Genomic DNA, 12869 nt, shown 5'->3' on the forward strand with positions numbered 1-12869 from the left:
CCAACCAGTCATTTCCTTGCAGATATTTAGTGCCAGTTTCATATCATGTCCCCAGTAGTGCTGTTACACATGTCCCCAGTAGTGCTGTTACACATGTCCCCAGTAGTGCTGTTACACATATCCCCAGTAAGTTTTCAGCAAAAAAAAAAAATTCTGGAATGCATAGTTTTCGGAATAAATTGGATAAGGGATTCTCAACCTGTAACAAGCTTTTAGGCAGAAGCACTAATCATACAATCCCACAGACACAAGAAGATAAGCTATTCTTTTTTTATTTGTGTATGATCAATAAAAGAGGAATAAATAAAAGAAAAAAAAAAACTTTATTTAGCTCTCATCTGCCTCCAGGTTGATATTGTTTCCAAACTTGGCGTAAAGATGCACTTTGAGATCTGCAAGAACCCGAAGTATAGATTCTACTTTCGACTGCAAAGATTTTATTTCTTCCTCCAATTCTTTCTGGTATAGAAAGAAAGAACAATATGTTAACACACACCGCTTAATTTACTAAGATGGGATGTTGCTATGGACAGCCAATCAGATACCATAATCTTCCAGATCTAAAAGGTGCTAAATAAATAAATTCTGATTGGCTGCCCATAGCAACAATCCATCTTCGATAGAAATCCATCTTACTAGATAATCCCCACAGAATGATATAAAAACTGTAAGAAAACACATTTACTCATTCCAGGTGTATAACAGTGCCCAGCTCCCATGCCATGAATCACAGAAGACATCCGACCAACTGAACTTACACTTTATTATTGGTGTCACAGGACAGCACAAGACTTTGCAATGGTTACATGAAAATTAATTTGAAATTGAAGCAATCAACTTTGTAGATTGGACATTAGTCAGCACAATTAGGGGTTAACATCCAAAAAGCAAGATAGTCACATAAACCATTCAGTAGTGTAGAGCTGGGTAACCACTGGTAGATAAATCTGCAGAACAATTGGGCAGTGTGTTCTCCATACATTTGCATGCGCTTGCCCACTGAGCTGACAATCACCAGCAGCTCCCGGGCAGCTGTAAGGGCAGTCGGTGGATCGCCCATAAAAACAGCAGGATGCCCCTAGATCTTCAGATATAATCAGGCATCGGCTGTGTTGCACATCTGACACGATATATCTGTGGACGCCACCGTTCACAGATATATCGCTTGTACAGTGTGTACACACCTATGAGTTAATAAAATTGAGAAATCAACAGAATTGTGCTTATTTATGCTCCAAACTATGCGAAGCATACATAGGAAACAATGGTCCAAATGTAATAGGGTGTGAGAATCAGAAAGGGAGAGTTTGAGAGAGGTTTTCCCATTTCTTTTAAAGCAGCAATCATTTACACTGATAAACCACATGGATTTTGCCATGTAATTGATTGCCGCTTTAAAAACAAGAGGGAAAGCGCTCCCAAAATCTCTCACTTTTCTGATTCTCCCACCCTATTACATTTGGTGCAATGTTTTTCTACCCTGCATCATGTAAGGTTCTGGCAGTACATCATGGTGAAGTGTCCATAAAAGTGTATATGGAGCCTTCCCCTTCATAGTAATATATTGTTCAGCTTATTTGCAGTTTATCACTGTCCTTAGATGCAACAGATCTGCAGTGTAGGTACAGTTATCTAATGTATGGAAAGTATCTTATCTGCTGAGCAACAAAAGAAAACACATCTGACATAAAAGCATTCTGCAAAGGAGGAGTTCAGCTTTTAGTAGAATGGTTATTAACTGGTAATTCCAGGTGAACAGAGTGTGAGTCTGTGTACAATGCAATAGAGAACAAGGCCGGCATGCAATGCTGTCACAAGCATAGAAAATAAAGCAGGGATGGCCATCGATGATTCAAAATCATCGATGGTTCATGGCCGATGTCGAATACTTTAGCCATCGGTGGGGGAGAAGCAGATGATTTCCATCCATCGATGGTACAGCAAAACGATGTTTTGCCGTTTTTTTTTTCAAAGTGCCGGGACACGGAGCATAGCTCCGCCCCTGACACCCACGAAGCCCAGCCCCCATGTTTTGATTGCCTCACAGACCAATCAATCGAACACAATGGATGACCATCGATATGTAAAAATATCGATGGTCATCCATAGCATAGATTAGCACTAATCGATGGTCAGTTGCAGAATTGCCATCGATGGCAATGGCAACGATGGCTATCCCTAAAATAAAGTACATTTCCAAATAGTATAAACATTTGTGTTGCTTCTACCGTATATTGATGCAACTTATAAGATGGTATAAGGAAAGTATGGGAATGGTTGGGAAGTTGAAAAAAAAAATTAGGAAGTGAGAAAAAAATAGTCAGGGTGCGAATAAGAACAGAAAGGAAGTGAGAGGAGGGGCATAGCCAATAGCCCCGATAATATTTCAAGAGAAATAAGAGATGCATGTGTTTTTTTTTTTTTCTCATGATTTTTGTCTGATTCAATTAATTCAATAAACCCAAATTTTTGCCCAGGGCAGGAAAAAAAAAATCCTGGATGACTGCTAGCATCACTGGCAATTGTAAATTACCATGGGCAACTAACCTCATCCCACAGCCTAAATCCAGTAAGTATTTTCTATGACCATGGCTTTCTTAGAGACACCGGTTGATATTGTAAAAGTCTTTGGAAAATGAAGCCAATGGAATTTTGGCATTGACCATCATGTCAGAGCAGTTTTTATTTTCCTCTATCCTTGGTAACACCTTCCTCAGATAAGCCTTCATGTTAAATGTATCAGTCAGTGCTGGTATATGTAGGTCTATCACTAGAACTAAAACAGGTGTATTCAGATACGCATACTCTGAGAACGAGTCAGCAGTAAAGCACACTTCCAATACAAAGAATAATACCCTTTTTTTACTGACGACCTGGGAAAATGCCCGGTTTTATAAAGCTGGAAAAACTCCGGGTCTCGGTCTGACCCCAGTGAAGAGCAGGGTTGGGAACTTGAATAGTTTTCATATAGAGTGGGAATATAATAGTGTGCCTGAAGCATGAAAAGTGCAGAAGTCACACACTTATACGGTGTCCATGTCGACAGACACCAAAAATAGTGAAAAACTCATGTCGACCTTTTGTCAATGTGTCGACCTAGACATTGTCTACCATTTATAACATGACCCTTTAGTGTATATGTGACAGGCAGCAGGTAAGCAGGACAATGCAGTATTCTTTGAAGACAAATGAACCAGGAAAGATAAACTCCATAATGCCTGGGCGATATCATACAACACAAGGAAATGCATACACACAGGAACTGCATAAAGCTTAAGGACCTCTAGATGTGTTTTGATGATTAATAATGACACTGAATAAATGCTTCTGCATACTATGAACAGTTCACTTCTTCCTCCACAAGATACCAACCTTTGCAGCTTCCAGCATCTCCTGAGTTTCCTCCTGGGAATGACTTATAAAGACGTCGCCAATTTGATAAGGAATAAGCTGGGCATCTTCTAACATCATGATGTCATCACAGGCATCTTCCAGATTCTGAAGCTCTTTCTGTGGGGACATTTCACAAGGAAGTCAATGTTATTTTACTACATTTGTCAATGATGAATACAGCTGCCAGTTGTATTACTTCTAGGGGCCCATTTATCAAAAAATATTTTGGTACTGCTTTCCTAGCACGGCGCCCACGATCTAGATTGTATGTGTGGGGCTGATATCTCAAGCATCTCATGCATCTTATGTGTTTGTGCGGCATAAGATACATGAGATGATGCAACCGACGCGATCGACAAGATTTTTACATTGGAATCAATGTAAAAAGCCCCCAAAACCCCAATTTTAATTGCTAACCCCCCCTCATGGGTGAAATGGTCTCCCCATTGTTAACGCCACCCCACTATTGACGCCAACCCGAAGCGTGGCAAGCGCAGCGAGCCCGAGAGGGGCGGCGGTACGCGTCCTCCGACCTTTTCATACCCCCACTATCCACATCAGCGTGGAGTTGATTTTATATAGTGTGGCGAGCGCAGCGAGCCCTGCGAGGGGACGCGGAATACATGTAAAGTAGTCCGCATCCGTACGCCACGCTTCGGGCTCGGTGGCTCGCCACACTATATAAAATCAACTCCACGCCGACGTGGGGGTATGAAAGGGTCGGAGGACGCGTACCGCTGTGCTCGCCACGCTTCGGGTTGGCGTTGATAGTGCTGGTGGCGTTAACAATGGTTATTGGGGGCTCACGATTTTTTATCTCATGGATGCATAAGATCCATGAGATAAAAAAAAAAAAAATCGGGTCCATCGCGTTGATTGTATGCCTTAAGTACCTTAAACTTAAGGCATACAATCAATGAGACGGGCGCCGTGCTAGGAAAGCAGTACCAATATTTTCTACTTATTCTCCCACAACATGTGTTCAATGTGTGAGTGTGTGTACAAGTATTTAGGATCATCAAATCAGTGGTTCCCAACCTCAGTCCTCAAGTACCAGCAACAGTACATGTTTTTAATGTGTCAGTGAATGAAAGGATCTGCAGGAGGACCTGGAAAACATAAACTGTCTGGGGTACTTGAGGATTGAGGTTGGGAACCACTGATTTGATGATGTATGTGAGGGACAGCATCAAATCTGATTTCACTTGCAGCTGTCACCCCCAATAGGTTTCTATGGAGGATGCAATACTGTCAGATTAACCAGGATACTGCTCATGGTTGTTGAATATGGCATTTGCTTATGGGATACAGATCACATAATTAGCTTGCAGTGGGGTCCATTTATCATTTAAAATCTGTGGTCAATACCCCGAAAACACCCGTTTTCAGGGTAAAGCCGCAAATATTAAGTATTCCCCGAATGCAAGATGGAAGGATTCCCGCTGTGATTCCACTTGCTTCACTTGTAGCAGCTTCCCCACAGGTTTCTTGGGGGAGGTGATGCTGCCTGATGTATCAATATCGGGCAGCATCGGGTCCAGGGATACCACCATTCTGGGATGGCGGTAGCCCGTTGTAGCCTATGGGATACAGGCCATACTGTTGGCAGACCACCTGGCTGAGGGCATAGCAGGGAGGGAGTACAGAAAGGTAAATCCCAGTGATTTGCTCGCACATTACAATGCGATCCTGGGAGGTAATATTCCACCCAGATTGCATTGTATAGGCGATCCTTCTTAAATGGGGTTTGCCCACCCATGCCTGCACATTAACTAACATTATGGTGAAGGCTTTAAACAATTAGGAAATAATTGAGGATATACATAGACCACAAAACACACACACACACACACACACATACACATTGTACACGCACACACAGTACACCACATACGCACACATAGCACACAACACACACATTTATACGTAGAGCACCTCACACACTTACACATTGGACAGATACACACACACACAACACACCACATGCAGTACAATACAAATCCATACACACTACAACACACACCCAAAAACAGTACAACAAACACACAGAACACACACACTTAAACATTGCCAGGATACGCAAAGCACACTACACACACATATATATACGTAGCACACATCACAAACTTACACATTCGGCAGATACACACAACACAACACTCACAGTACAACACACACCCACATTCACTACAACACCCCCCCAAAAACAGTACAATACACAAAACACACACTTAAACATTGCACAGATACACACAGCACACTACACACACACAGATTTATACATAGCACACCTTATGCACTTACACATAGGGCAGATACACACAACACACACACATAACATACCTCTAACAGCACAACACACACCCACATTCACCACACACACCCAAAAAACAGTACGACACACACAAAACACACACTTAAACATTGCACAGATACACAAAGACACAACACACACATACTGTATATACGTAGCACACCTCACACACTTACGCATTGGACAGATACATACAATACAACACACACAACCACATACACTACAACACACACACAAAAACAGTACAACACACACAAACACACAGAACACATAAAAAATAATTTGCCGTTTATTTAACCGTCTGTACCGGCAAATAAAAACTGTACCTAATGTACCGTTTCTACTTTGTTCCCCATATCCGTCTCTCCAGTCCTCCAGCCCGTCACTGCGCTCCCCGGCCAGTTGCACTGAGAAATCTTTGTCCTGGCCAATACACCCATTGATCAATACAAAGTGGGTACACTGCACTCACCCTGTTAGTCAGTTGGATATCAGGCACTGCTCTGCCTTAAGGGTTTCCCAGACTCTTTTGGTTCATAGATAATGTTTGGTCGATGGGCATGAGCGCTGCATGCATTTGTTTGAATGTTATGAGTGTAAGAAGTTGAAGAATAAGACTGAGATGAAGATTTGTCACGTTATAGTGTACAATTTACTCAATAAATCGTGAAAAAAATATGTGTACATAGAAGTACAGTACAATCAAGAAATGAAAGTAGGATTAAAAAATAAATTCTGATTCAAACTGATCACTGATAGGTGGAGGGGGTATGGATATTGTGGGCATAATTGGTGTTTGGTACACCTACAGGGGGTCCCCAGTTGATGAGAAATTCTCACTACAGTGTCACCGTAGGGGGATTTCCAATTGGGGTTCAGGTGGTCTTTTAGGGACCCCTTTACAATCCCGTTGGTCTCTTCTCCTGGAGCCTACGGTCTCCCTCAGTGATTGACTATCATTAAGGGAGACTGTAAGCTCAAGGAGAAGAGACCTACAGGATTGTAAAGGGTCCCTAAAAGACCACCTGGACCCCAATTGGGAATCCCCCTATGGTGACACTGTGACCGTGACACTGTAGTGAAAATCCCATCAATTGAGGGCCCCCTGTAGGTGTAACAAACACCAATTATGCCCACAATATCCATACCCCCACCTATAGATTTGTTTCACAACCAACCCCATCCAAACAATTATCAGTTTGAATCAGAACTTATTTTTTTCACGATTTATTGAGTAAATTGTACACTTTGTAACATGGCAATTCTTTTTTTCAGTCTTATTCTTCAACTTCTTAAACTCCAAACCTTATCAATGCATCCATTGATGATTGTGATGGCTGGATCAGTGGATTTGTCCGGCGGGTGTAGGGAAGAATTTGGCCCATTGCACCCATTCCCAGTGGTGCATTACAGTGGTGCGGATAATGTGCGTCGCGTCATGACATCATGTGGCCAGGCCCGAGGACATGCTCCCACACTCAGGGGCTGCTCCACTGTTTGGTAGAGATGCTCGGTGCATGTGCTTTATAGATCCCCAGACCTCAGAGACTGCTGCATGCAGGTTCGGTGAGGGGAGTGGCAGTGGCAGGGAGCAGTGAATTTTTAATTAATTATGGCGCGGTAAGTAACGCCCACCCCGGACCCCACGCACTCAGCGCCGGTAATTACACACCCTAGAAACTGTACCATTGAAAGTATAGAAATTGAGGTGTGGACATGTCCCTTTCTAAATTTTGTACCGATTTCTGACCCTCAGATGTTGGAGGATATGTCATACAGTAGGTGCTAAATCTGAGGAGTGGATGTGGAATTCATCAACACATACAAGTTTTCAACTCAGGAGTGTGGTGTTTCAAACAACAACACCACACCTGATTTCATTGCCATCATTGAGTATCAATGCAAACACATTCTAACATTATGGTGGAATCTATAACAAATTACAATCTTAGGTCTTTGTCACAGCATACTGTAAGATGACATTTTTCAGCAATTTTGGAAATAAAGAAACCCCAAGGTTTTCCTGGGCAACGCCGGGCGGGTCAGCTAGTTATAAATATGCCAATGGTACAGATCTAGTCTCTCTTCAATAGTTTAGGAAAGCCAGTGGAGTCATTACCAGAAAAAAGGGAAGGTCACTGGAGGTGCAGTTCAACTTTAAGGTACCATCTTATAGCTAACATATCTGTACCCACCCTTCCCATTCACAAGTGTAAACTATGCCATTAATAAAATATGTGGGCTCCCATGAAGCCCTGGCTGAAACCCGGTAGCCATTTTGTTAACCCGCTCAGTTCTTGAATCTGGCCTGCTCTTACTTTATGTCATTCATACAGTAGCGTAATTCTGTGTTTAACTAGAGTAACGTAATGAGATGCACGTACAGCAATTCCCTTACACAAGTGTAAACTATGCCATCAATAGCTTCACAGATGTGGGCTCCCATGAAGCCCTGGCTGAAACCCAGTAGCCATTTTGTTAACCCGCTTGGTGCTCGAGTCTGGCCTGCTCTTACTGTATGTCATTCTTTCAGTAGCATAATTATGTGTTTAACTAATGTAGCGTAATAGGACGCACGTACAGCAATGCCCTTACACAAGTGTAAAGTACTGTATGCCGTCGATATCTCCAAAGATGTGGGTTCCCTTGAAGCCTTGGCTGAAACCCGGTAGCTATATTGTTAACACGCTTAGCGCTCGAGTCTGGTCGCTCATGCTGTATATAGCGTAATGGGACGCACATACGGCGATTCCCTTACACAAGTGTAAACTATCCTGTCATTGGCTCCATAGATGTGGGTTCCCATGAAGCCCTAGTTGAAACATGGTAGCCATAGACCAGAGTCTGGCCTGCTACAATATGTACTTCGACCATACTGTATACTTATCCCCATAGCCTGTAATAAATAGCATAATGAGACACACGTCTATGCAATAGTATTTTCAGACAAAAATGTCTATTTAACATACTGTACAGTTCAGTGTTGTACAATAAAGTAGTGCATCTGACACATGCGCAGCGGTGATTAAAAAAAATGACATAATCGCTGCTATTTCACTCACCTGTAACTCCATATTATGCCATACTGTCAGACTTAATGTGCCACCGTGCGACCAGGTTTGCTGCGACGCATTATTGGGACAAACGCCATAGACCAAAGAGGACACAATCTACACTGGATGGGGTGGTGAGTATGATTTATTTTCACCGGTACCTTATGGATTCTACATGTAGAAGAGGACAGGCCTACAGTGGACCCTATAGGTAAGTATATACAGTATGTGTGGTGTGTATAAAAGTTATACTTTATTACGTTGTGTTTGTGTGTTTTATTTAGGTATTGGTTTTGTTGTAGAACTACAAGAACCTGAGGGCCCATTAATGCCCCGCATGCTGGGATTTGTGGTTCTCCAAGTCCATGCATGCAGTGGAGGCTTGCTGGAGCATGTTGTTCCACAACAGAAACCAATTATTTATTCTGTGTTTTACACTTTACTGGCATCAGCCCATCCCCCACAGCCCAGGGGGGCTGGGGACAGACCCTTTAGCCCTGGCCAGGGGGTCCCCCAAAGTGTCTCATTCAGCAGTATACGCTGATTCAAATGTCTCTGCAGATGAATCCACCTGTGGGAAACATTGCATCCAACAGTCATGATGGTAATCCCAGCCCAGCCCGCCACGTCTGCAGCGCCGGCGGCCGGAACATCTCACTCCTACATCTGGTTTCCACCCCGCCCCTCAACAGTGTTTTTGTGAACTTTGTTTTATACATGTTTTTTGTGATTTCGTGGATATTAAATGCTTTTATACCTTTAAGCATTTGGATTGTGTTTTCCAAAAGAACCTGCTATGGGAAGCGAGATTGAACCATTAAGTAAATTTCATACAGATTACACCTGTCTTGTCTTGATTGAAAAATATCACTGGTCAAAAAAAACTGTTACGGGCACGCGAGACTGAATTCTTAAGTAAGTGTCGAATATATAAAAATGGCGTTTTGACTTGGGATATTTCCCTAAAGAAACTGCTATGTGAATGTGGGTCTGAACTATAAAGTGTGGTTCCAACAGATAGTCAAGCCACTCAGAACCCATAGGATTTCACGGCGGAGCAATTAACCCCTTCCCGACATTTGACGTACATTTACGTCATGGTCGGGATGTACTTCCCGACGCATGGCATAAATGTACGTCATGACTTTAAACTGTCACCGCGTCTATAGACGCGGTGACAAAGGGACGATGGCTGCTGTCCCTGACAGCAGACATCTTCCCTCGTGGCCCAGGGGGGGCAGCGATGCCCCCCCCCCCCCATCGGCGATCGCTGCAATTGGCTGTTCAAATGTGAACAGTCAATTGCAGCGTTTTCCGTGTTCTGTGTATAATTTTGTCTCTGCTGCCCCCTAGTGTCCAAAAAAATTAAAAGGAGGTTGAAATAATGATGGTAACATAAAGTAGACATATGGTTACATAGTTACATAGTTACATAGTAGATAAGGCTGAATAAAGACTTGCGTCCATCTAGTTCAACCTACGTTTTAATAGCTTATCCCTTGTAAAAGACAGAATATGGTTCTTATTAGTACCCCTGGATATTTTTATCCAATAAATGCTTGTCCAACCTTATTTTGAACGTATTTATTGTATCTGCCAACACCACCTCTCCAGGAAGAGAGTTCCAAAGTTTGACTGCTCTGACCGTAAAGAAATTTTTTCTTTTGAGGGAACGAAATTTTCTTTCCTCTAATCTAAATTCGTGCCCTCGTGTCCTAGTTTCCTTTCTTGCAGTAAAAAGAGTGCTTGAGAGTTCCTTATATTGGCCCCTGATATATTTGTACATGTTGAGCATGTCCCCCCTTAAACGTCTCTTCTCAAGTGTAAATAGTCCTAGCTTGCTTAATCTCTCCTCATAGCTTAAATTCTCCATTCCCCTGATAAGCTTTGTTGCTCTTCTTTGGGTTTTTTCCAATTCCATGATGTCCTTTTTATAGTGTGGGGCCCAGAACTGTACTCCATATTCAAGATGCGGTCTAACCAATGCCTTGTACAGTGGCATAATTACTTTTGAGTCCCTAGTTTCCATGCCCCTTTTAATACATGCTAGAATTCTGTTGGCCTTTTTTGTTGCAATGTGACATTGAACACTGCACCCCAGCTTATTATCTATATGGACTCCTAGATCCTTTTCAAGTGCTGAAGTACCTAATGCCTCCCCGCTTAGGTTGTAACTTACACACTGGTTACGTCTCCCGAGATGCATAACCTTGCATTTATCCACATTGAACCTCATCTTCCACTTTTTAGCCCACTCATCTAGTTTGTTAAGATCATTTTGAAGTATGTTCACATCCTCTGTTGATTCAATAATTCTACTCAGTTTAGTGTCATCAGCAAAGATGGTCTTTGTTAGTTATTAACTATTTTGAGTGGTATGATTATTTGTCTCACAAGCAGAAAATCTAACATTTTGCAAATTGCTAAATTTTCAATTTTTTTATGACATTTTGGTATTTTTCACAAATAAACACAGACTGTATCGACCAAAATTTACCACTAACTTAAAGTACAATGTGTCACGAGAAAACAATCTCAAAAACACTGGGATAAGTAAAAGCAATAAAAAGTTATCCCCACTTAAGTGATACATGTCAGATTTGAAAAAAAGGGCTCTGTCAGGAAGGCAAAAACAGGCTGCGGCGGTAAGGGGTTAAGAACATAGCGCTGGTTTTTCATCTCTTTTGTTTGATGATGTTAATCCCAGGCTGTGACCTCAGTCACAGCGATGGGATCGCAAATGCAGCGAGGGGATGTCTGGCACCTCCTTCTGCATTTATATTTGCAATAGACAAAGTTGCAAAGAATCAGACCCAAAGACAGCATCATTCTGGGGGTGTCAAAAGAAGATGACTCCTGAATTTATTTACTCTAAAAGTTTAACATTTACAGTAACTGGTAGCTATAAATCAGACATTTGCTTCTATATAGGAGATTCCTCGAAACAAGTGGGATTTATACACTTGCACTTTGTTAGTAAATAACCTTTGTAGCCTTCTTATCATCTTAAAGTCTCTTCATATTCTTGTAAAAGAAATTCACTAATGACGGCATTATCAGGTTACAATGCTTTAATCACACCTTGTCTTATGCTTCACGATAATAACCGTTTCCAATAACCTTGTCTTTACAGTCGCACTATTTGTGCAGATGGCTCTGTAACTATATAGTGATATAAAACAGATCCCTGTTAACATTGCCAGAGGCAAGTTCCCACTTTAATGCAAGTAATGCCTGAATGCGGCCCGTACCAAACATTGTGCAATTAATGACCATATAATACATTAATTAAGCAGTTGTGTCTGCAGGTAATTAATGACGGTCTATAAATAAAGCAAGGATGTTTATATTCTGCTTCTCTCCTAAAGTATGGTAATGATTTAAAATTCAATAGTTACAAACAAATCAGGTAAGTAAGCATACTCATTATAATAAGGGGGGTGGCGTATGGTGGGGGGCTACATTAAATATTAATTTTCCATCTTTAGTGCAAATGCTTTTTGAGTCCGGTGGCACTCCCACACTTCCCTGTCTCTGCTTGCTTGTCCACTGCCTGGTAAGAGTTATCCTTATGTGCTTCAATGCTTACATAAATTCACTGCCCTGACAATCTGATTGTGCTAACAAATTTTATCAAGTGTATATACTGAGTGTATGTGTGTAACTGACAATCAGGTCCAGAGGCACCTATAGCTGTACCGGTGGTGTACCACAGTGAACAGTATATGATACCCACAACTGTTCGAAACTCATGCTCAAAGTCACGTGGTTGGGTGCACTGACATCAGGGGCCTCCCTGGTGCTCACCTGGAACCGATTTGTCAACACAACCAGAGCTGGCGTGTTTCTGGCTGAAGCGGGGTGGCATTAACCTGCTCATTATGCTGCAAATATATGCAGCCTGGCGATCATGTCTGAATTATGCCCCTGTGTTTCGCTAATAACAACACATATCTAAATATCAGTCTAGTGCCAGTTGTTTTTTTATGTCTTTTATAATTATTACAGGGTGATTCTGATTTGGAAGTAAAGCAGGAAAAGCAAGTAACTTTATATTTGTTACAGACAATGTTGCAAAGCAAGGGGAGCAAATACATTTATATTTTTTC

The 12869-nt window shown here is 41.9% G+C and overlaps 1 protein-coding gene and 1 long non-coding RNA gene across 4 annotated transcripts in view; one reads left to right on the top strand and one right to left on the bottom strand.

The window, feature by feature from the left end:
* LOC146052141 (uncharacterized) overlaps positions 1-12869 on the top strand; it is a 136406-nt gene that overhangs the window by 60407 nt on the left and 63130 nt on the right. The window lies entirely within an intron of this gene.
* The window catches only part of LOC146052140 (prefoldin subunit 4-like), a 49061-nt gene continuing 36447 nt past the window's right edge, over positions 256-12869 (bottom strand). Inside the window, exons 3-4 of the mRNA XM_083167916.1 lie at positions 3373-3510; positions 256-459 (exon numbers count right to left, since the gene is read on the bottom strand). Coding sequence (XP_083024042.1) covers positions 328-459; positions 3373-3471 — 231 coding nt within the window. The 5' untranslated portion in view covers positions 3472-3510 and the 3' untranslated portion in view covers positions 256-327. The remainder of the gene's footprint in view (positions 460-3372; positions 3511-12869) is intronic.

This window comes from Crinia signifera, unplaced genomic scaffold, assembly GCF_055691185.1.
Source record: "Crinia signifera unplaced genomic scaffold, ASM5569118v1 HAP2_SCAFFOLD_106, whole genome shotgun sequence".
Classification (NCBI taxonomy): domain Eukaryota; kingdom Metazoa; phylum Chordata; class Amphibia; order Anura; family Myobatrachidae; genus Crinia; species Crinia signifera.